The sequence below is a fragment of the Anolis sagrei genome, chromosome 10, assembly GCF_037176765.1.
Source record: "Anolis sagrei isolate rAnoSag1 chromosome 10, rAnoSag1.mat, whole genome shotgun sequence".
Classification (NCBI taxonomy): domain Eukaryota; kingdom Metazoa; phylum Chordata; class Lepidosauria; order Squamata; family Dactyloidae; genus Anolis; species Anolis sagrei.
The window spans coordinates 33,307,901-33,333,456 of record NC_090030.1 but is presented as its reverse complement, the minus strand read 5'-3'; the positions used below and the strand labels follow the sequence as shown (position 1 = coordinate 33,333,456).

At 40.9% G+C, this 25,556-nt stretch overlaps 2 protein-coding genes and 1 non-coding gene across 3 annotated transcripts in view; 2 read left to right on the top strand and 1 right to left on the bottom strand.

The window, feature by feature from the left end:
• Positions 1-2,354: 2,354 nt before the first annotated feature.
• Positions 2,355-12,213, bottom strand: COX7B (cytochrome c oxidase subunit 7B). Its single transcript, XM_060756491.2, has 3 exons — positions 12,104-12,213; positions 7,378-7,502; positions 2,355-2,572 (listed from the first exon to the last, which is right to left on the bottom strand). Exons 1-3 carry the CDS (start codon positions 12,138-12,140, stop codon positions 2,495-2,497), a joined length of 240 nt encoding a protein of 79 aa, XP_060612474.2. The 5' UTR covers positions 12,141-12,213; the 3' UTR covers positions 2,355-2,494.
• A 183-nt stretch (positions 12,214-12,396) lies between these two features.
• Positions 12,397-12,512, top strand: TRNAL-CAA (transfer RNA leucine (anticodon CAA)). The gene is made up of 2 exons: positions 12,397-12,434; positions 12,467-12,512. It is a non-coding gene; the product is annotated as a tRNA-Leu (tRNA).
• Positions 12,513-17,427: 4,915 nt separating this feature from the next.
• MAGT1 (magnesium transporter 1) overlaps positions 17,428-25,556 on the top strand; it is a 33,797-nt gene continuing 25,668 nt past the window's right edge. Inside the window, exons 1-3 of the mRNA XM_060756488.2 lie at positions 17,428-17,556; positions 20,444-20,613; positions 22,729-22,846. Of these exons, the coding sequence (XP_060612471.2) occupies positions 17,464-17,556; positions 20,444-20,613; positions 22,729-22,846 (381 nt within the window). The 5' untranslated portion in view covers positions 17,428-17,463. The remainder of the gene's footprint in view (positions 17,557-20,443; positions 20,614-22,728; positions 22,847-25,556) is intronic.

The following is a 25,556-nucleotide window of genomic DNA, read 5'->3' as shown; positions in this document are numbered from 1 at the left end:
ATTATATTACATTTCTAACAGAAACAAAGCAAACAAGCAGATTACAGAATTTGTGAGTATGAGAGTTGATTAAATGTCCTTTGACCAGTATCTGGCCACTTGGGGTGCCTCTGGTGTTGCGGCAAGAAGGTCCTCCCTTGTGCATGTGGCAGGGCTCAGGGTGCATTGCAGCAGGTGGTCACTGGTTTGCTCCTCTCCACACTCGCATGTTGAGGATTCCACTTTGTGGCCCCATTTCTGAAGGTTGGCTCTGCATCTCGTGGTGCCAGAGCGCAGTCTGTTCAGTGCCTTCCAGGTCGCCCAGTCCTCTGTGTGCCCAGGGGGGAGTCTCTCATTGGGTATCAGCCATTGGTTGAGGTTCTGGGTTTGGGCCTGCCACGTTTGGACTCTCGCTTGCTGGGGTGTTCCAGTGAGTGTCTCTGTAGATCAAAGAAAACTATGTCTTGATTTAAGTCGTTGATGTGCTGGCTGATACCCAAACAGGGGATGAGCTGGAGATGCCTCTGCCTTGGTCCTTTCACTATTGGCTGCTACTTCCCGGCGGATGTCAGGTGGTGCAATACCGGCTAAGCAGTGTAATTTCTCCAGTGGTGTAGGGCGCAGGCACCCTGTGATAATGATAATTTAATAATTTAATAATAATTTAATAATAATAGAAAATAATGCTGGCATGAACAGGTAACATGTAATTGGGATACAGGTTTTGGAGACGGAAGAAATGTGCAGACAATCTAAAGTCATTATCAACCTGCGTTTAAGGACATCTTGCAGGGAGTTTCCTTATTCTGGGTTCAGCTGCATTTTCAGGCTCCTCCTAAAGACTGCCAGAGTTGGAGCTTGCCTAATGTCCCTGGGGAGTGAGTTCCAGAGTCGAGGGGCCACCACCGAGAAGGCCCTCTCCCTCGTCCCCACCAATTGCGCTTGCAATGGAGGCAGGAGCGTGAGCAGGGCCTCTCCAGATGATCGGATAGATTGTGTGGGTTTGTACACAGAGATGCGGTCACGCAGGTAGGTGGGTCCCAAACCATTTAGGGCTTTGTAGGTAAGCACCTGCACCTTGGATTGGGACCGGAAAATGAACAGCAGCCAATGGAGCTCCTTAAACAGAAGGGTTGACCGCTCCCTGTAAGGAGCTCCAGTTAGCAACTTGTTCAACCAGTTGGAATTTCTGGGCCGTTTTCAAGGGTAGCCCCACGTAGAGTGCATTACATTAGTCCAATCTGGAGGTGACCAAGGCGTGGACCACCCTGGCCAGATCCGACTTCACAAGGTACGGTCGCAGTTGGAGCACGAGTCTCAATTGTGCAAAGGCCCTCCCGGCCACCGCCGACGCCTGAGCTTCAAGCGGAAGTGATGAGTCCAGGAGGACACCCAGACTGCGGACCTGTGACTTCAGGGGGAGTGCAACCCCGTCCATTGCTGATTGCCACCCTATACCCCGATCCGGTTTGCGATCTACCAAGAGGACCTCTGTCTTGTCGTGATTGATCTTCAGCCTGTTCCTCCTCATCCAGACAGACACAGCGGCCAGGCACTCGTCCAGGCACTTGAGGGGCTTCCTTGGAATTGGGTGGAAATGAGTAGTAGAGTTGTGTGTCATCTGCGTAGAGATGGCACCCAACTCCAAAACTCCGGATGACCTCTCCCAGCAGTTTCATGTAGATGTTAAAAAGCATGGGAGACAGAATGGAGCCTTGCGGGACCCCACAGGTCAAAGGCCAGGGATCCGAGCAGGCATCTCCAGCTTCACCAAATGGGAACGGCCCTCCAAGAAGGAACGGAGCCACGACAAAACTGTGCCCCTGAGACCCATCCCGGAGAGTCGTCCCAGAAGGATACCATGATCGATGGTATCGAAAGCCGCTGAGATGTCCAAGAGAACCAACAGAGTCACACTCCCCCTGTCCAGCTCTCTACGGAGGTCATCCACCAAGGCGACCAAAGCCGTCTCGGTGCCGTGGCCATGCCTGAAGGCAGACTGTGACTGATCCAGGTAGTTGATGTCATCCAGGAAACCCTTAGACTCCCACCTCTCGAACAAGACCACGAGGGCTCCACTACGTCTTCAACCGATTGAATGGTGCGCATTTTAAAAAAGGAAGTTATGCTGCCGTACCCTGTACATACACCCCACTTGCCTCACTCCCAGACCTCTGAATAAACCTCTGAGGATGCCTGCCATAGATGTAGGCAAAACGTCAGGAGGGAATGCTACTGGAATATTCCCACAAGGAGGTCAAAATGACTCTCTCCTTTGCATATCTAGTCTTCAATTGTTCCTTAGCTAGACTCAGCAATATAGGACTAGATTCCTTTCATGCAAATCTCCAAGGAGGAACTTTTACTGAGACGGCTTTAATTTTAAATATTTTTATTACATCATGAATAATACAGAGAACTGTGCCGCCTTAGGCGTGCGGTGGGAACATCCCAATGAAATTTTAAACTAGTTCGTGACTCTTCCCATGTTTGTAGAGGATTGCGAAGATCACCTTTACTCCTCTCGCCATGGTTTGGGCGTGATCCGGCCCACAGGAGACAGATTCCACTCGATCCCGGTTTGCGTTACAACCTGAAATGCAATGGAGGGGAAATGCTAAGAAGTCAATGTAACGAATGGGATTTTGGGCTGCATCAAAAGGAGTCTAGTGTCTAGATCAGGGGTCCTCAAACTAAGGCCTGGGGGCCAAACACGGCCCTCCAAGGTCATTTACCTGGCCCTCGCTCAGGGTCAACCTAAGTCTGAAACGACTTGAAAGCACACAACAACAACAATCCTATCTCATCAGCCAAATGCAGGCCCACACTTCCCATTGAAATACTAATACGTTTATATTTGTTAAAATTGTTCTTCATTTTAATTACTGTATTTAATAACCCTTCCAGTATTTTCTGCTGGTCATGGGACTTGTGTGTGCCAAGTTTGGTTCGATTCCATCATTGATAAGAGTTCAGAATGCTCTTTGATTGTACGTGAACTACAAATCCCAGTGACTGCAACTCCCAAATGACAAAAATCAACCCCCTCCAACCTCCCCGCCAGTACTAAAATTTGGGTGTATTGGGTATTTGTGCTAAATTTGGTCTAATGAATGGAAATACATCCTGCATATCAGATATTTATTATTTATTTATTTATTTGCTTTATTTCTATACCGCATTTTTCAGCCCTTAACAGGCGACTCAATGCGGTTTCCATGGTACAATTATCAAACAGTGTCAGTGCAATTAAAACATAACAATGCAACAACAGGATCAACAGCATCAATCCACAACAGTTAACAATCAACAAGACAGATCAACAAAACAGACATAACGCCTCCGTTGAAATCAGATCCGTTCTCATAATCCTTGTGCCATTCCTATGTTCCATTTACTGTCTTCCTATGATTGGTTGCACTGCTTAACCAAACGCTTGTTCATAAAGCCAGGTCTTAACCATTCTCCGAAACGTCAGCAGCGAAGGTGCCTGTCTGATGTCTGCCGGTAGGGCATTCCATAGCCGAGGGGCCACCACTGAGAAGGCCCTGTCTCTCGTCCCTGCCAAGCGCGCCTGTGATGCAGGCGGGATCGAGAGCAGGGCCTCCCCAGACGATCTTAATGTTCTGGTCGGTTCATAGGTGGAGATGCGTTCGGAGAGGTAAGCAGGGCCAGAATTTATATAATTTACACTATATTATTCATAATAATAGCAAAATTACAGTTGTGAAGTGGCAATGAAATTAATTTTATGATTGGGGGGGTCACCAAAATATGAGGAACTGTACTAAGGGGTCGCGGCGTTAGGAAATTTGAGAACCACTGAAATAAAGTTTATTATCACCACAATTCAAGAGAGATATTGACAAGCTGGAATGTGTCCAGAGGAGATGAAGGGTCCAACTTAGATGAAGGGCTAGAAAGCAGGATCATCAAGTTTGCAGACGGGACCAAATTGGGAGGGATAGTGAATACTCCAGAGGACAGGAGCAGGATTCAAAGGGATCTTGACAGACTAGAGAGATGATGGGCCAAAACTAACAAAATGAAGTTCAACAATGACAAATGCAAGATACTCCACTTTGGAAGGAAAAACGAAATGCAAAGATACAGAATAGGGGACGATGATGCCTGGCTCGAGAGCAGGACGTGTGAAAAAGATCTTGGAGTCCTCGTGGACAACAAGTTAAACATGAGCCAGGAATGTGATGTGGCGGCAAAAAAAGCCAATGGGATTTTGGCCTGCATCAATAGGAGCCTAGTGTCTAGATCTAGGGAAGTCCTGCTCCCCATGCTCTATTCTGCTTTGGTCAGACCACACCTGGAATATTGTGTCCAATTCTGGGCACCACAATTCAAGAGAGATATTGACAAGCTGGAATGTGTCCAGAGGAGGGCGACTAAAATGATCAAGGGTCTGGGGAACAAGCCCCATGAGGAGCGGCTTAAGGAGCTGGGCATGTTTAGCCTGAAGAAGAGAAGACTGAGAGGAGATATGATGATAGCCATGTATAAATATGTGAGAGGAAGCCACAGGGAGGAGGGAGCAAGCTTGTTTTCTGCTTCCTTGGAGACTAGGACGCAATGGAGCAATGGCTTCAAACTACAAGAGAGGAGATTCCATCTGAACACGAGGAAGAACTTCCTGACTGTGAGAGCCGTTCAGCAGTGGAACTCTCTGCCCCGGAGTGTGATGGAGGCTCCTTCTTTGGAAGCTTTGAAACAGAGGCTAGATGGCCATCTGTCAGGGGTGATTTGAATGGAACATTCCTGCTTTTTGGCAGAATGGGGTTGGACTGGATGGCCCAATAGGTCTCTTCAAACTCTTTGATTCTATGATTCTATGCAGAGAAGCAGGCAGGGGGGATAGCTATCAATCCAGCAGAGGCACTGAGTGCAAGGGAAGAGAGCGAGCCGCTCGGGCTGGTTAAGAAGCACAGGACACACAAACACACAGGTTCTTTCTCCTCAGGAGAGATAGAGAGTGACTTTGCAGAGAAGCAGGCGGAGGGGGGGGGGGGATAGCTATCAAACCAGCGGAGACAGCGAGTGCGAGGGAAGAGAGGAAAAAACACAGGAACACACATACGTGCACTTTATCTCTCATTCCTCTCTGAAGCCCTGCCCCTGCCAGGCTCAACATCACTCAACACCCCCAGCATAATTTATGCCATTATCCTGTCCCTTCTCAAAAAAAAGAGAGGGGGGAAAAGAAGGAGGGAGTTCTAGCGTTCTCTATCCACTCCCCACTCCATATCGCGAAGGCTGATCTGGCCGGGGTGGTCCATGCCTTGGTCACCTCCAGATTGGACTACTGCAATGCGCTCTACGTGGGGCTGCTCTTGAAAACGGCTTGGAAATTCCAACTGGTCCAACGGGCTGCAGCCAGGATGGTAACTGGGGCCCCTTACAGGGAGAGGTCAACCCTCCTGTTCAAGGAGCTCCACTGGCTGCCGTTTATCTTCCGAGCCCAATTCAAGGTGCAGGTGCTTACCTACAAAGCCCTAAACGGTTTGGGACCACCCTACCTTCGTGACCGTATCTCCATCTACGAACCCACGCGCTCACTTCGTTCATCTGGAGAGACCCTGCTCGTGATTCCACCTGCGTCGCAGGCGCGTTTGGTGGGGACGCGAGACAGGGCCTTTTCTGTGGTGGCCCCCCGACTCTGGAACACCCTCCCAAAAGACCTTAGACAGGCCCCTACATTGGCAGCCTTCAGAAAGAACTTGAAGATTTGGCTGTTCTGTTGTGCCTTTCCAGAGTAGGAATCCCCAACAACAAGTCCCAGAAGCACTTTATTAGATTTAAGATTGTTGCACACCGTATATTGCACTACCCTATAATTCCCACCTATCCCTGTCACATCAGCACTTTTAATTTTGTACCCATCACTTCGGCCCGGCCCAGTTTTAATAGTGTCCTGATGTAGTGTCTATTATCTGTTGTTTGGTATTGCTTACTGTTTTTAATTTGCTTAGTGTTGTATTGTTGTATTGTGTTTGAGGCCTTGGCCGTTGTAAGCCGCATCAAGTCCTACGGGAGATGCTAGCGGGGTATAAATAAAGTTAATAATAATAATAATAATAATAATAAGTTTGCCCAGGCTTTGAGGCACAGGTTCGCAGCTTGGGTGTGATCCTGGATTCATCGTTGAGCCTGGATCCCCAGGTTTCAGCGGTGACCAGGGGAGCATTTGCACAGCTCAGGCTCGTGCGCCAGCTGCGCCCGTACCTCGGGAAGTCTGACTTGGCCACGGTAGTACACGCTCTGGTCACATCCCGCCTTGACTACTGCAACGCTCTCTACGTGGGGCTGCCCTTGAAGACGGCCCGGAAGCTCCAGCTAGTCCAGCGCGCGGCAGCCATGTTACTAACAGGAGCGGGACGCAGGGAGCACACAACCCCCTTGTTGTTCCAGCTCCACTGGCTGCCGATCTGCTACCGGGCCCAATTCAAGGTGCTGGTGCTGGCCTACAAAGCCCTAAACGGTTCCGGCCCAAAATACCTGTCTGACCGCATCTCGGCCTACGAGCCCACGACTTTGAGATCGTCTGGGGAGGCCCTTCTCTCGATCCCGCCTGCCTCACAGGCACGCCTGGCGGGGACGAGAGACAGGGCCTTCTCGGTGGTGGCTCCCCGGCTGTGGAACACCCTTCCTGTGGACATCAGACTGGCGCCCTCCCTTATGACATTCCGCAAGAGACTAAAGACGTGGTTGTTTGAGAAGGCGTTTGACTAAGTGCTACAACAATTGGCAATGATGATTGGAACGGAATATGGAAAACGAGATTGGATTGTGATTCTATGATGAGACGTCGCGAATGATTTAGTGTCATTGTATTATTGATAGTGATGTTGTTATTGTTGTTTGTGATATTGCCTTTATTGTAAATTGTTTTTATATGTTGTACACCACCGTGAGTCGCCCTAGGGCTGAGAACAGCGGTCTACAAGTGCAGTAAATAAATAAATAAATAAATAAATTATGGATTCCGTAAAGCAGCAAAGAGAATGGAGAAAATTCTCTGCTGACACCTAAAGGCCCATAGCTGCAACAGCAACTCAGGAAAACTTTATTATTATTTTGACCCAAAGCAGGACGTGATGAGCACGTGGTTGGCTGGCTGTGGCGGAGGGGAGGCTCTATGGCGCTGAGAAGTTGCCTCAAAGCCCAGGAAAGGAGGCTTCGGAGCCTGAAGGGGCTGGCAGAGAGGGGTCGTCTAGTAAGGCGAATATATCCAAAAATTGAAATTTTTAATTGAAAAGTTGGGGGGTCGTCTAATGCGCCCAGTCGCCTACTACCCCGAAATATACGGTAATCCTATTTATTATTATTTCCATGGCCGTATCGTCGCTGGTAAAGAACAAGAGCCAAACACAAGGTCGAAACACTTACGTAGCTCCAAATCGAGACGCAGAAGGCTGCTCCTCCAATTAGAACCAGGTTGCCGTATTTGTCATGAAAATCAGGCTCATGCTTATGGTGAGCTTGCCGCACTGCTGTACGCTGGATGTTACGAGCTAAAACACAACACACAAATGGGATTACAAATTTGATTTTATCAAGACAGGGCAGCATACTCTGACAGTGAGTGAAGACAGAGGGGAGCAGAAGGCAGTTCCATCTTGTCTTTACTAATAATATAATATAGTATATTGTATATACATATCTATATAAATAAAAATGTAATGTTCGTTTGTGGTATTCACATAACTCTAAAACCCCTGGATGAATAGACACCAAATTTGGACCTGATACACCTAACAATCCAATGTATGTCCTTCGCTCATAAAAACACTGAAAAACACAACAGAAGGGACTTAAAAATCCCCAAAAAACTACATGAGGAAAAGCTAAATGACAATACAGAAAAAAGGGAAGAAAGGGGGAGGGAAGGGGAGAAAAAAAGAAATAAATAAAGAGGGACGGAAAGAAAGAAGGAAAGGGAGAAGGAAAGATGGAAGCAAAGAGAAAAGGAAGGAAAGAGGTAGAGAAGGAAGAAAGGAGAGAAAGAGGGAGAGAAAGAAAAAGGGGAAGGAAGGAAAGTTAAAAAAAGGAAGGAGAGAAGGAAAGAAAAAAGGGAAAGAGGAAGTGAAGGAAAGGGGGGAAGATGTAGAGAAAGAGGGAGGGAAGGAAAGAGAGAAGGAAGAAAAGAGAGACAGCAGAAAAAGAAAAAAGGGGGAAGGAAGGAAAGATAGAGAAGGAAGAAAGGAGAGAAAGAGGGAGGGAAAGAAAAGGGGAGAAGGAAGGAAGGAGAGAAGGAAAGAAAAAAGGAGGGAAGATGTAGAGAAAGAGGGAGGGAAGGAAAGAAGGAAAGAGAGAAGGAAGAAAAGAGAGACAGCAGAAGAGAAAGAAAAAGGGGCAAGGAAGGAAAGAGATAGAGAAAGCAGAAAGGAGAGAAAGAGGGGGGAAAGAAAAAGGGGGAAGGAAGGAAGGAGAGAAGGAAAGAGAAAAGGGTGGAAGATGTAGAGAAAGAGGGAGGGAAGGAAAGAAGGAAAGAGAGAAGGAAGAAAAGAGTGACAGCAGAAGAGAAAGAAAAAGGGGGAAGGAAGGAAAGAGAGAAGGAAGGAAGAAGAGGAAGGAAGACGGGAAAGAAGGAAGGAAGGAAAGAGGGAGGGAAGGAAGGAGGGAAAGAAGGAGAGAAAGAGGGAAGGTTGGCCACAGCAATGCGTGGCGGGTACAGCTAGTAACATTTATAATATTATGTGATACAATATAATACTAGTAATAATAATACAATATTAAAATAATATATTTACATTACATATAATATTACTAATAATATTACAATATAATGGTATAGTGCAATATAGTAATATATAATAATGATGTCGTACTATGCTAATAATATAATATATTGTATGAAAATATATCTTGTAAGCTGCTCTGAGTCCCCTTCGGGGTGAGAAGGGCGGCATATAAATGCCATAAATAGATAAATCTATATAAATAAAAATGTAATGTTCGTTTGTGGAATTAACAGAACTCAAAAACCACTGGGGGAATTTACACCAAATTTGGACATGATACACCTAAGAACCCAATGTATGTCCTTCACTCAAAAAAACAACAAAAACAAAAAGCAGAAAGGACTTCTAAACTGCATGTCCACAAAGGAGAAACTGCATGCCTACAAAGAGACCCATGGCCACGCCCCCTCCTCCTCCTCACGGGGAAACAGCCGGCCATTAAAGTATGAGGAGCCAGGTGCACGTGCACGGCCACACACACACAAGCGAGAGGGGGCACCATGGGAGTGGAGGTGGAGGCTTGCCGCATGGAGCCCCTTCTCTTTCCCTGCTATGTCAGGAGGGTGGTCTCCTCCTCCTCCTCCTTTCCCTGTTGGAAGAGGAAGGGGTGGATGAATGGCAGCGGCAGCAGCGGAGCCCCCAGGCAAGGAAGAAGGGGGGGAGGAGGAGGAGGAGGCGAGGAAGGTCGAAGGTGCTTGAGTGAAGGACCTTCCTTCTCTCCCTCAATCCCTTCCCTTCTTTCCTTCCTTTCCTTCTTTCCTCCCTTTCTTACATTTTCTTCCTTCCTTCTCCTTCCATTCCTTCTTTCCCTCCTTCCTTTCCTTCCTGTCCCTCCTTCCTTCTTCCTTTCCTTCTTTTCCTCCCTCCCTCCCTTTCCTCCTTCTTTCCCTTTCTTCATTTTCTTCCCCTTCATTTCCTTCCCTCCCTCCTTTCTTCACCCCCCTCCTTCCTTTCTCTTCTTCCTTGCTTCTCCTTCCCTTCCTTTCTTCCTTTTTCCTTCCTTCTTCCTTTCGTTCTTTCTATGTAAAATATAAATACAATATTACATGGAAGGGAAGTAATGAGAGAAGGAGAGAAGGAAGGAAGGAGAGAAGGAGGGAAAGAAGGAAAGAAAGAAAGAAAGGTAGAGAAGCAAGGAAGGAGAGAAGGAAATAAAAAAGTGAAAGGAAAAAGAGAGGGAAGGAAGGAGAGAAGGAACGAAAGATAGGGAGAGAAGGAAGGAAGTAACCAAAGAGGAGGAAAGAAACAGGTAGAGATGGAAGAAAGATGAGAGATAGGGAAAAAAAGAGGAAAGGAAGGAAAGAGGGAAGGAAGGAGAGAAAGAGGGAGGGAAGGTTGGCCACAGCAACGCGTGGCGGGTACAGCTAGTAATAAATAAATATCCAATGACAGAGTTTAGAATCCACCATTTGCTCTAAGCCTTCAGGATGAATCCTTAAATTACTACTAAATACTCCCTTGTGGGATTAACCGCAATTAGCATATTTATGGCACTATTAGAATAATGTGTAGCACGGGCAAAGTAGTGGGCCTAATGCACAAGTCTCCTCACAGAACTCATAGAGATCTTAAACACTTAAGGCTTGCTTTCAAAGAGATGGATTCAACCATTCAATCTCTTTTGTATGGCATCAAAGCAATCAATGCATGACAAGTCACACCACCAGAAAACACACATAAAAGTTAAGTTCTTGTGGGTTTTTTCGGGCTATAGGGCCATGTTCTAGAGGCATTTCTCCTGACGTTTCGCCTGCATCTATGGCAAGCATCCTCAGAGGTAGTGAGGTCTGTTGGAAATAGGAAAATGGGTTTATATATCTGTGGAATGACCAGGGTGAGACAAAGGACTTTTGTCAGTTGGGCTAGGTGTGAATATTTCAACTGAAAAGAAAAGAAAACTAGAGGAGATAGGGGCTGATTTAGGGCAATTATCCTCATTGCGTGTGTGCGCGTGTGTTCAGACTCTTTAAAGATCGTTAATGTTAACACATTTACGGAGCTGCAAGAATTGCGGAAGAACTTTCGCGTAACCTGTTGGGCGGAATTCAACCTCAAAATTAAGCACAATTACTTTCTTTTCATTGGGAGCTTTTTCATACTTTTAAACATGAGGAACAGATTGCTACAGTACTAATGTAGTATGTAATATGTAATATCCCCGCAAAGAGCACAGCAGGGGGCAGAGCAGCCTTCAATAGCCTGCATCTCCGCCCCTGTCAACCACCTCCACCAAGTCTGGCCTCCTTAATGAGAGCATTCAACACACACACACCCAACTTGGTTGCTTCATACATCAGCTATTGCTGCAAGTAATGACAGTGTGAATAAATTGCCAATATTTGCTTGAGATATGCTTGTAGCTCTGGAGGGGCTCTTGATTTTTTGCATCTCATAGACTTAGCAGCATGGAGATTGGGTTAACCAGTTAAAATTCATGAGTGAACCAGTTTTTTTAAAAAATCTGAAACATTTCGGGGGGGGGGGTTGAACCCCTAAAAGCACCCCCTCGCTACAGGCCTGACACCACCAGAAAACACACATAAAAGTTGCTGGTGTGAGGTCGCCTGTCACTTTAACGGTGATGCGTATGTGTACATTTTAATGTGATATTTTTTACCTATAACCTATCTATAATCTATAATCCAGTCTCGATAAAATAGTGAAGAGTAGAGACATCAGACTGGCAAGAAAGATCCGCCTAGTCCAAGCCATGGTCTTCCCTGTAGTCACCTACGGATGTGAGAGCTGGACCTTCGGGAAGGCTGAGCGAAGGAAGATCGATGCTTTTGAGCTGTGGTGTTGGAGGAAAGTGCTGAGAGTTCCTTGGACTGCGAGAAGATCCAACCAGTCCATCCTCCAGGAAATAAAGCCCGACTGCTCACTGGAGGGAAAGATACTAGAGACAAAGTGGAAGTACTTTGGCCACATCATGAGGAGACAGCAAAGCCTAGAGAAGACAATGATGCTGGGGAAAGTGGAAGGCAAAAGGAAGAGGGGCCGACCAAGGGCAAGATGGATGGATGGCATCCTTGAAGTGACTGGACTGACCTTGAGGGAGCTGGGGGTGGTAACGGCCGACAGGGAGCTCTGGCGTGGGCTGGTCCATGAGGTCACGAAGAGTCGGAGACGACTGAACGAATGAACAACAACAACATCTATAATCTATAACCCATATTCGATAATGAACATACTGTAAGGAGATAACGGCGCTCCGTGCTGTCATGCCGGCCACATGGCCTTGGAGGTGTCTACGGACAACGCCGGCTCTTCGGCTTAGCAATAGAGAGGAGCACCAGAGTCCCAGAGTCTGATATGTCAGAAGACAACCTTTACCTTTTTACCATTATAGAGATAGAGATAGAAGCTCTCACCCGCCAGGCCTAGCGCGCTTCTCGCCAAGGGAAACATCCTCCTCTCCTTCCTCAGGTCACAAGAAAACACTGAAAAACAAAATGGCCGCCGACCGGAAAAGGAAGCGGACGGTCTGCGCCTGCGCAGTTGCAGGCGCAAAGCAATCTGGGAGGAGTATTAGCCTGAGGAAAGCACTAGGGGGCAGTCACTGCGACAGAGAGAGAGAAAAGAGGCAAGCGAAGCCGGAAGTGGGCGGGGCGAGCGTAAGCAGCGTAGGGCATGAGAGGCTCCTGGCGCGCCTCTCTGCCGCAGTGTCAGGATGGCCGAGTGGTCTAAGGCGCCAGACTCAAGGCGGAGCCTTCCCGGAAGCACGGGGCTGGGTGTTCTGGTCTCCGATTGGAGGCGTGGGTTCGAATCCCACTTCTGACACATACCTTTTTTGGAAATAAAAAAAAATCATTTTGCATTTAAATTTAGTTTTAATTATAGATTTTTTTTTTTGAAAAGCTCAACCATAAGATTTTTTTCGTTGTTACTTCAGAACTGGAATTGTGCTCCTGTTATGAATCCTAATATAAATATCTGACATGCAGGATGCATTTTCATTCCCTGGACCACATTTGGCACAAATACCCAATACACCTAAATCTGAATACTGCTGGGGTTGGGATTTTGTAGTTTCTGGGATTTATAGTTCACCTACCATCAAAGAGCATTCTGAACTCCACCAATGATGGAATTGAATCACACTTGTATACTTTGTATACTGGTGGGGGGAGGTGGGGGGGGATTGATTTTGTCATTTGGGAGTTGTAGTTCCTGGGATTTATAGTTCACCTACAATCAAAGAGCATTCTGAACTCCACCAATGATGGAATTGAATCACACTTGTATACTTTGTATACTGGTGGGGGGAGGTGGGGGGGGATTGATTTTGTCATTTGGGAGTTGTAGTTCCTGGGATTTATAGTTCACCTACAATCAAATACCATTCTGAACCCCACCAATGATGGCATTGAATCAAACTTTGCACATAGAATTCCCATCACCAAGAGACAATACTAGAATGGTTTGCTGAACATTGACCTTGAGTTTTGGAGTTATAGTTCACCTACATCCAGAGAGCACAATGATAGACCTGGGCCTAATTTGGCATAAATACCCAGTATGCCCAAATGTGAAAACTAATGGAGTTTGGGGTAAATAGAATCTTGACATTTGGGAGTTTGTAGTTGCTGGGATTTATAGTTCACCTACAATCAAAGACCATTCTGAACTCCACCAATGATGGAACTGAATCAAACTTTGCACATAAAATTCCCATCACCAAGACACAATACTGGAATGGTTTGCTGGACATTGACCTTGAATTTTGGAGTTGTAGTTCACCTACATCCAGAGAGCACAATGATAGACCTGGACCTGACTAGGCATGAATACTCAGTATGCCCAAATGTGAAAACTAATGAAGTTTGGGGTAAATAGAATCTTGACATTTGGGAGTTTGTAGTTGCTGGGGTTTATAGTTCATCTACAATCAAAGAGCATTCTGAACTCCACCAATGATGGAATTGAATCACACTTTGCACATAAAATTCCCATGACCAAGACACAATACTGGAAGGGTTTGGTGGGCATTGACCTTGAATTTTGGAGTTATAGTTCACCTACATCCAGAGAGCACAATGATAGACCTGGACCTATATTTATTGTGTCATCAACAACCATACCATTGTACATTTCTAACAAAACAAAACAAACAAACTGATTTAAAAAAAACACAGATTTTGTGAGTTTGGTAGCTGGTTAAATGTCCTTTGACCAGTATCTGGCCACTTGGAGTGCCTCTGGTGTTGCCGCAAGAAGGTCCTCCCTTGTGCATGTGGCAGGGCTCAGGGTGCATTGCAGCAGGTGGTCAGTGGTTTGCTCTTCTCCGCACTCGCATGTCGTGGGCTCCTCTTTGTGGCCCCATTTCTTGAGGTTGGCTCTGCATCTCGTGGTGCCAGAGCGCAGTCTGTTCAGCACCTTCCAAGTCTTCTGAGTGCCCAGGGGGGAGTCTCTCATTTGGTATCAAATTCTGGGTTTGAGCCTGCCACTTTTGGACTCTCGCTTGCTGAGGTGTTCCAGCGAGTGTTTCTGTAGATCTTAGAAAACTATGTCTTGATTTAAGTCATTGACGTGCTGGCTGATACCCAAACAAGGGATGAGCTGGAGATGTCTCTGCCTTGGTCCTTTCACTATTGGCTGCTCCTTCCCGGCGGATAATGTGGCATGTCTCATTAAGAGCCACATCCACTGTTTGAGCGTGGTGAGATGTGTTCCACGCTGGGCATGCGTACTCAGCAGCAGAGTAGCACAGTGCAAGGGCAGATGTCTTCACTGTGTCTGGTTGTGATCCCCAGGTTGTGCCAGTCAGCTTTCGTATGATGTTGTTTCTAGCGCCCACTTTTTGCTTGATGTTCAGGCAGTGCTTCTTGTAGGTCGGAGCACGGTCCAGAGTGACTCCCGGGTATTTGGGTGCGCTGCAATGCTCCAGTGGGATTCCTTCCCAGGTAATAATCCTCAGAGCTCGGGATGCTTGTCTGTTCTTGAGATGAAAGGCACATGTCTGTGTTTTAGATGGATTAGGGATCAGCTGGTTTCCCCTGTAAGAGGCAGTAAGAGCACCTAGAGCTTCGGAGAGCTTCTGTTCAATCATCTCAAAGCTCCCTGCTTGAGCAGTAATGGCACGGTCATCAGCATAGATTAAACTCTATAACTATAACCTATAATCTATAACCATAAGATTATTTTCATTGTTATGAATCCTAATGTAAATATCTGATATGCAGAATGCATTTTCATTCCCTGGACCACATTTGGTACAAATACCCAATACGCCCAAATCTGAATACTGGTGGAGTTGGGATTTTGTCATTTGGGAGTTGGAGTTGCTGGGATTTATAGTTCACCTGAAAAGGCCTTTGAATGAAATTTGCAAATGCTAAGCAAGGGGCTTTGAATGAAATTAACAGCAAAAGAGAAACATACCCTTTCTCTGTAAAAAAAAAAAAAAAGAGCAACACGGAAGAAAATGTTTTTAAGAAACAAGATGTGACATATAGAGGTCGGAAGTTGTGTTGTGGTTAAGTTCAAAGGTTGTGGTTAAGTGCAGAGTCTGCAGGTAAAAGAAGGTACTTTCCATCAAAAGGTCAAGGGAGGGGGCTGGAAAGAGAGTACTTTCCATGACAAAAAATATGTTCTTGTTTACTTGAGAGTATAAATTGGTGGTCAAAAAGCCAAGGGGGCACGGCAGTTACTTGAAGGGTAGCGTCTGCATATCCTGCCAGGCTGTCCGTCTTCTTCATGAAGAAACTAAAATAAACCTTGTTTTTTAAATTTTTTTGGGACTGTCTCCTTCCTTTTGTGCTCCCGTGATGTGGACCTAAGAAGACCCAATTTAGGGTCTCTAACACACCTACAATCAAAGTACATTCTGAACCCCACCAACGATGGAATAGAACCAAATGGCACATGAAGAAACAGGAAGACTTTTGTTTACAAGGGTCACACCTTGCCAGCCGAGGACAAAGCCTCGCATTCCAGCTGGCTGACAACTCCTAAGCCCATCATTTCCTTCCCTTTGTCTGTGATCATCCCGCCTCCTGGTTTCTGATTTGTCTATCCTCAGAAGCAGCAGGAGAGTGCTGATTGGCCTCCCAGAGGCGACGGAGCTTGCTGATTGGCTCAGGGGCAAGGCGGGCCGCCAGGCCTCCTCCCAGCTGTTCCAGCCTCAGCCAATCAGCATGAAGCCGGCCGGCAGAGGGCGGGCAGGAATTTCAAAATGTTTGTATTTTTGCTATAAATACGTCTGTCTTCTTTGTACTGGTATGCTTGCAGTGGAATGATTCCTGCAATGTATCTGATATCAGCTGAATCGCTAAATAAATCACCTCGATCGCTTGGAACTTCCTCCACTTTGGTGAGGGTTATTATTTTTAATATTTTAAATTGCTGAAATTGACTTCCGCTGGCCTCACCAAGGTTTCGGGGGCCTTTTTACACGGTCCTTGGGGATCCCCTCCGCTGAGGAGACCCTACTAAAAGCAGCTCGATATCAATACCGTAAAGGCTCCTCCATGGCTTGATAGTAGTAATAAATAATAATAAACTTGATGATAATAAATCATAAAATTAATCTCGTTGCCACTTCACAACTGTAATTTTGCTATTATCATGAATTATATAGTGCAAATATCTGGTATGCAGGATGTATTTCCATTCATTAGACCAAATTTAGCACAAATACCCAATACACCCAAATTTTAGTACTGGCAGGGAGGTTAAAGGAGATTGATTTTGTCATTTGAGAGTTGCAGTCACTGGGATTTGTAGTTCACCTTTAATCAAAGAGCATTCTGAACTTCATCAATGATGGAATTGAACCAAACTTGCACCATTTAAAGCCTATACAATCACAGCAGAACATTAGAATCCTTTCCCAAGCTGCACATATGTCAGGTCTCCATGAGTTCCGCAGGGAAACCTGACTCCCATCCCTTCCCTCTGCTTTGCACACTTTGCTCTGCTTCGCTGTCAATCATTCCCCGAAAGCCCGCCTCGCCCAGCCTCCGTCGGCCAATCACAACGCAACGGGTTGCCTTTTTTTTCGCTGTCAATCATACCCCAAAAGCCCGCCTCCCCCAGCCTCTGTCGGCCAATCACAACGCAACGGGTTGCCTTTTTTTTCCACTGTCAATCATTCCCCGAAAGCCCGCCTCCCCCAGCCTCTGTCGGCCAATCACAACGCAACGGGTTGCCTTTTTTTTCCACTGTCAATCATTCCCCGAAAGCCCGCCTCCCCCAGTCTCCGCCGGCCAATCACAACGCAACGGGTTGCCTTTTTTTTCGCTGTCAATCATACCCCGAAGACCCGCCTCGCCCAGCCTCCGTCGGCCAATCACAACGCAACGGGTTGCCTTTTTTTTTCGCTGTCAATCATACCCCGAAAGCCCGCCTCCCCAGCCTCTGTCGGCCAATCACAACGCAACGGGTTGCCTTTTTTTTTCCACTGTCAATCATTCCCCTAAAGCCCGCCTCAACCAGCCTCCGTCGGCCAATCACAACGCAACAAGTTGTTTTTTTTTTTATTCGTCGAGAGCATCCCCGCTGGCCACGCCCCCTCCCTGCCCTCGCTTTCACTTGGAGCCCAAAAGTAAAAGTTGAAGGCGTGGGCGGGGTCTCGGCGGAGGAGGAAGTCGATCTGGCCAATGGGGAGGCGGAGGTAGAGACGGCGGACCAATCCGAGGCCGGCCCGGCTGGCGGCGCGTCCAATGGGAGCAGGGATAGCAGTGGTGGGCGGGGCCGTGTCTCCGTGAGGGGAAAGGCGGCGGAGAGTGTCATGGCGGCGCGTCTTCCCCTCAGGCTTCTGGGCCTGGCCTTCGCCGCCCTCTGCTTGGTCGCCACGGGCGTCGGAGGGCAGAAGAAGAAGGAGGTGAGCGCGCCTTGGCCTCCTAGGGATTGAGGTCAATTTCTTGTTTTTCATAGCCAGCCATTGATTTCAGTTATTATTTCCATGTATTATTATTCTAATTATTATTAATCATTTATTGGTGATTTTCATTCATTACTTTTAGGATCAGGCATTATTTTCAATGATTATTTCCAGTTATTATTTATTTCTATTATTTATTATTGAATTTAATCATATTATATATTATTTTATTTTATTATTGAATTTAGTCATATTATATATATTATATACAATATATATAAAATATATATTATATTATATTATAATTTAATAATATATATTATATTATTATATAACATAAATATAATATTATATTTATAATCATTGATTATCTCCAGTTATTATTTCCATGTATTATTATTATTATTCTAATTATTATTAGTCATTTATTATTTGATTTCATCCATTACTTTTATATTCATGCATTTTCACCAGTTATTATTTCCTTGTATTATTTATTCTAATTATTAATAATAATTTATTATTGAATTTCATTCATTACTTTGTATTCATGCATTATTTCCATGTATTATTTATTATTCTAATTATTGTTAATAATTTATTATTGAATTTAATCATATTATATGTTATATATTATTATAGAATATAAATATAATATTATATTTATATTCATTGATTATCTCCAGTAATTATTTCCATGTATTATTTATTATTCTAATTATTATTAATATTTATTATTGAATTTCATTCATTACTTTTGTATTTATTCATTATTTCCAGTTATTATTTCCATGTCTTATTTATTATTATTCTAATTATTAATAATTTATTATTGAATTTAAACATATTATATATTATATAATATATATATATATATATATAATATGTATTATATATGAAATTATATATATAATATATTATATATATTATATTATAATTTAATCATATTATATATTATATATTATATTATTATATAATATAAATATAATATTATATTTATATTCATTGATTATCTCCAGTTATTATTTCCACGTGTTATTATTATTCTAATTACTGTTAATTTATTATTGGATTTCATTCATTACTTTGTATTCATATATTATTTCCAGTTATTATTTCCATGTATTATTTATTATTATTCTAATTATTGTTAATAATTTATTACTGAATTTAATCATATTATATATTATATAATATAATATATATATATATATTATATAATATATTATATTATAATTTAATCATATAATTTATTATATTATTATATAATATAAATATAGTATTATATTTATATGCATTGATTATCTCTAGTTATTATTTCCATGTATTAATTATTATTCTAATTAACCATTTATTATTGAATTTCTTCCATTATTTTTATATTCATTGAATTAAATCATATTATATATTATATATTACATTATTATATAATATAAATATAATATTATATTTATATTCATTTATTTTCTCCAGTTATTATTTCCATGTGCTATTTATTATTATTCTAATTATTAATAATAATTTACTACTGAATATCATCCATTACTTTTATATTCATTGATTATCTCCTGTAATTATTATTAATATTATTATTATTCTAATTATTATTAATCATTTATTAATGAACTTTAAACATTACTTTTATAATCATTATCTCCAGTTATTATTTATTATTATTCTAATTATTATTAGTCATTTATTATTGGATTTCATTCATTACTTTAGTATTCATGCATTATTTCCAGTTATTATTTCCATATATTATTTATTCTAATTATTTTTAATCATTTATTATTGAACTTTATCCATTACTTTTATATTCATTCATTATTTCTAGTTATTATTTCCATGTATTATTATTATTCTAATTATTATTAATAATTTATTATTGGATTTCATCCATTACTTTTATATTCATGCATTATTTCCAGATATTATTTCCATATATTATTTATTCTAATTATTAATAATAATTTATTATTGAATTTCATTTATCACATTTGTATTCATGCATTATTTCTCGTTATTATTTCCATGTCTTATATATTATTCTTGTTATTGTTAATTTATTATTGAATTTCATTCATTACTTTAGTATTCATGCATTATTTCCAGATATTGTTTCCATGTATTATTTATTATTCTAATTGGGTTGTAAGTTTTTTGGGCTATTCTAATTATTATTAATCAATCATTATTGAATTTCATCCGTTACTTATATATTCATTGATTATCTCCAGTTATTATTTCCATGTATTATTATTATTTTAATTATTATTAATAATTTGTTATTGAATTTCATCCATTACTTTTATATCCATGCATTATTTCCCGTTTTTATTTCCATGTATTATTTTTTCTAATTATTGTTAATTTATTAATTTATTATTGAATTATTGAATTTCATCCATTACTTTTATATTCATTCATTATTTCCCGTTATTATTTATTATTCTAATTGTTATTGTTATTGGCAGTCTTTATCTGGTGCTATTCATCTTCTTTTCTCATTCTATGTTAATAACAGTCAGAATACAATACAATATTGAATATGAAGCTATTTCCTCTTTATGGGAAGAATAGAAGAAACAATTACGAAGGGAAAGAGCCATCTCTGCAGAGTTGCAAACTTGGTTTGTTTTCATCTTCGGTGCTGTCCCTGTAGTTTTCCTGTATTTATCAACTGCTCTCTATAGAAAAAAAAAACCCACTCCATAAATAGCTTCAGCCACATGTATCACAGGACTAACCAGTTTGCCAGCTCTTAAGATAATTTAATTGAGGATAATTTAAATGCTGTCTGGTTGCATTGAATAGCTGAGCTTCCTAGAAGACAAGACTCACTGAATATTAAGTGAAGCTTTGGTCTCCAATCTTATCCTTCCAGATGGTGCTTTCGGAAAAAGTGAGCCAGTTAATGGAGTGGACGAGCAAAAGGTCCGTCATTCGTCTCAATGGAGACAAGTTCCGTCGTCTGGTGAAGGCGCCGCCGAGAAACTACTCTGTGATTATCATGTTCACTGCTCTTCAGCCTCACCGACAATGTGTTGTGTGCAAGTATGAGCTTAAATCTTTTTTTTACAAAAACAACAGATAACAAAAGCTGCCTAAGTATCCCAACTTCAGTGTATTTTTAAAAATATGAGATCGGATTTATTATTATTATTATTACTAGTTGTCCCCAGCCAGGCGTTGCTGTGGCCCAGTCTGGTGTAGCGAATTTGTTGATCTATGTTAAATTTTTGATGTATAGCTCTATGTTGCAATGTGGCAGAATTGGCAGAAATAGGGTAGCAACAGTAGAGGCAAGATTAATTTGCATACCTGCAGCCAATTGGTCGTATGCAGATGAGTGTAGGCCAGGATTTGAAAGGGCCGCTGAGCCAGAATGGCAGTTGGGGGGAAGAGAGCTGAACATTCCAAAGGGGCAGAGTTAAGTTTAAAAATAGGCAGTTAGAGAGTCAGATGAGTCAGTTAGGGATTCCTGTTTGTGAAGGATAGTTAGGAACTTCTGTGAGAGAAAAGCAGTTAGGAAAATGGAGTTTAAGTTTTAAGGGAAATAAAGAAGTGCCAGTGTGGTTTAAGGCAGAATATAGTTCTGTCAGGAGTATATGAAAAAGTAACATATTCGTTGATGTGAAACAGTTGAAGTTTGATAAGAAAAGTTAACTAAGTGAATGAGATAGATTGTAAGACTCAAGACTGTAACAGTACACACAAATGTAACCATAAGCGTTGGAGCCAGAAGCTATAAATAAACTTTGTTACTTGGTTTACTACAAGAGTGTCTCAAGCCTGTAATATAAAAGCCTCAAAGTAAAAACTCACAAGAAAGCCCCAATTTAAAAAGGGAAAAATACATCAATACAAGACAGTAACAAAATTGAAAGGAAATATCCCCCCCCCCCACATCGTCACACATAAAAAGACATCTGAAAAAATACTGAAGTAGTGAAATGTCGAGAAACTACTCTGTGATTATCATGTTTACTGCGTTTCAGCCTCACCGACAATGTGTTGTGTGCATGTATGAGCTTAAATCTTTTTTTTTTATAAAAACAACAGATATCAAAAGCTGCTTAAGTATCCCAACTTCAGTGTATTTTTGCTTCCTTTTGCCAAGATTTTTAAAAATATGAGATCAGATTTATTATTATTATTTACTTTACTTGTATACTGCACTCTCTCAGCCCGTAGGCGACTCAGTGCGGTTTACAACCAGGACAATATACAGGTGCACAACATTAGCATTTAAAACAGTAACTAAATCAACTACGTCAATATAACAATACAACAGAACATCAATATAACATCTAAACATCTATATAACTAATCCATCACGTCTCACCGGTAAAATCATAATCCGATCTCCTCGTCCATTGTTCCAAGTTCCAAGATCCATCAGTTGGTTGCACTGCTTAATTAAACGCCTGTTCAAAGAGCCAGGTCTTTACTCTTCTCCTGAACGCCAGCAGGGAGGGGGCCGATCTAACGTCTGCGGGAAGGGCGTTCCACAGCCGAGGGGCCACCACTGAGAAGGCCCTGTCTCTCGTCCCCGCCAGCCGTGCTTGCGAGGCTGGCGGGATCGAGAGCAGGGCCTCCCCGGACGATGTTAATGTCCTAATTGGAAAAGAAAGTAATGAGAAAGTGTTGGCCTACCCTTGCCTACCCCCACACCAATCCACTATCTTCCCTTTCCTCTTTCTAAGAATTCTAGTGTTTTTAAATGTTTGTAAACAAAACTACAATAAACATTTAAAAAAAAAGAAAGTGTTGATTTCTAATATAAGTAATTTCTTTCTGCTTGTGGGTAAAGAGTATTTCTTGCTGTTTCTTTGTCAGTGTTGATGTGGAGAGTGTCTGGCTGAACTGTGAGAACACAATGTCTTTTCATGTTTTTTTCCCCCTTATAAATCCAGAAGTAGAATCCAGGTGTATATTAGCGAACAAAGCCCACATATTCTTGAGCATTACTTGCAAAACCTGGGATAAAAATAACATGGAAAGAATGAGGAAGAACAGTACAGACTTTGCAGAAAGCAGCTTCTTTGTCAGAGGCCTTGTTAACAGATAAAATCCTGTATAGAAGTATGGCCTTACTTTCCTAGAAGCTCTGAGATGAATTCTTTTAAATCCATTTGACTAAACTCTTTTAAAACACTATTTACTCAGGCAAGCTGATGAAGAATATCAGATTCTGGCCAACTCCTGGCGATACTCAAGTGCATTTACCAACAGGATCTTCTTTGCCATGGTTGATTTCGATGAAGGCTCTGATGTCTTTCAGATGGTAATGTATATTATTATAATATTTTAATAAAAGAATTAGCACATACCTATTTAAGTATTGTTTAGGTTAGCATATGGGAGGGGGGATTAGTAAATAAATCAAAGATAATCCCAGTTATGAATGTTATAAAGGTATTAGTATATATAATACTGATATTGTGCTATGCTAATAATATAATATATCATATATACATGTAGTATTGATAATATTATAATGTAATACAATATAATATTAATAATTATACAATTTAATAATTGTACATTTATTTATTATTTATTTATTTACGACATTTATATGCCACCCTTCTCACCCCGAAGGAACTCAGAGCGGCTTACAATATATATATATATATATATATATATATATATATACACACACACACACACACACACACACATACAATATATTATTAGCATAGCACCCTGATGGCGAACCCATGACACGTGTGTCAGCACTGACACGCGTAGCCATTTTTGATGACACACAGCCGCATGCGGCCGCATACAGAGAAGATGGGGAGAAGAAGGATATTTCATCCTCGGCTCCTACACCAACATTTTTCTATAATGCCGAGATATATGACATTATAGAAAAAGCAGGTAAGTTAAATAATTAGTTTTTGGTTTATTAAATACAATATATGACAATAATATTTTTTTGGTATTAAACTATAAATACAATGAAATTATGGTTTTTTTCTCTCAAAGTGACACCCCATTTGAGTTATGCTCGGTTTTTTGGCATGTATTGACACACCAAGCTCAAAAGGTTGCCCATCATTGGTAGCACAATATCAATATTAAATGTCACTGTATTGTACCATACCAGTATATTGTAATATTATTAGTAATATTACATGTAATATAAATATATAATTATAATATCATATTATTAGTAGTACTATATTGCATTACATTATAATATTATAAATAATATATGTATATACAATATATTATATCACATTATATTATATTATTAGCATAGCACAGGAGACAATTTTTCATATAAAATTTTTCATGTAATATTACTAATAATATTGCAGTATAGTGGTATAGTACAATATAGTAATATGTAATACTAATATTGTGCTATGGTAATAATATAATATATTGTATGTACTTATAATATTGATCATAATATTGTAATTCAATATAATACTAATACTAATACAATATAATAATTGTATATTTAACTATGAGATGTCCCGATCTGTATTGGTGGCCCAATACTGCGTATGTTTTTGTATGTATTCTCAAAATTTTAGTTTTCTATGCTTAGTGAATTGTATATTTTAACATTGTATATTTTAACATGTTGTAAACCGCGATGAGTCGCCGCACGGGCTGAGATATCGCGGTATACAAGCATACCAATAAATAAATAAAAATAAATAAATATTATATATTCCATGTAATATTACTAGTAATACTACAGTATAGTGGTATAGTACAATATAGTAATATGTAATACTAATATTGTGTTATGGTAATAATATAATATATTGTATGTACTTGTAATATTGATCGTAATATTGTACTACAATATAATACTAATAATACAATACAATAATTTATGTTACATGTAATATTGCTAGTAATACTGCAGTATAGTGGCATAGTACAATATTGTGCTATGGTAATAATATAATATATTGCATGTGAGGAAGAACTTCCTGACCGTTCAGCTGTGGAACTCTCTGCCTCGAGTGTGATGGAGGCTCCTTCTTTGGAAGCTTTTAAGCAGAGGCTGGATGGCCATCTGTCAGGGGTGATTTGAATGCAATATTCCTGCTTCTTGGCAAAATGGGGTTGGACTGGATGGCCCATGAGGTCTCTTCCAACTCTTTGATTCTATGATTCTATGTACATGTATTGATCATAATATTGCAATACAATATAATACTAATAATAATACAATACAATAATTTTATGTTACATGTAATATTACCAGCAATACTGCAGTATAGTGGCATAGAACAATATAGTAATATATAATACTAATAATGTGCTATGCTAATAATGTAATATATTGTATGTTTATATAATATTGATCATAATATTGTAATACAATATAATACTAATAATACAATACAATATTTTTTGTGTTACATGTAATATTACCAGCAATACTGCAGTATAGTGGCATAGTACAATATAGTAATATATGATACTAATATTGTGCTATGCTAATAATATAATATATTGTATGTACATGTAATATTGATCATAATATTGTAATACAATATAATACTAATTCAATATAATAATTGTATATTATATATTACATGTAATATTACTAGTAATACTACAGTGTAGTGGCATAGTACAATATAGTAATATATAATACTAATATTGTGCTATGCTAATAATATAATATATTGTATGTTTATATACTTCTGCCAACCTAGCAGTTCGAAAACATGCAAATGTGAGTAGATCAATAGATACCGCTCGGCGGGAAGGTAACGGCGCTCCATGCGGTCATGCCGGCCACATGACCTTGGAGGTGTCTATGGACAACGCTGGCTCTTCGGCTTAGAAATGGAGATGAGCACCACACCCCAGAGTTGGACACGACTGGACTTAATGTCAGGGGACTACCTTTACCTTTATGTTTATATAATATTGATCATAATATTGTAATACAATATAACACTAATAATAATACAATATAATAATTGTATATTATATATTACATGTAATATTAACAA

Coding starts and splice junctions, on each gene's coding strand:
- COX7B (XM_060756491.2), bottom strand. CDS start 12,140: ATGTTTCCCTTGGCGAGAAGCGCGCTAGGCCTGGCGG. Junction 7,503..12,103: donor AAGCGCGCTAGGCCTGGCGG/GTGAGAGCTTCT, acceptor GTTGTGTTTTAG/CTCGTAACATCCAGCGTACA. Junction 2,573..7,377: donor GCGTCTCGATTTGGAGCTAC/GTAAGTGTTTCG, acceptor ATTGCATTTCAG/GTTGTAACGCAAACCGGGAT.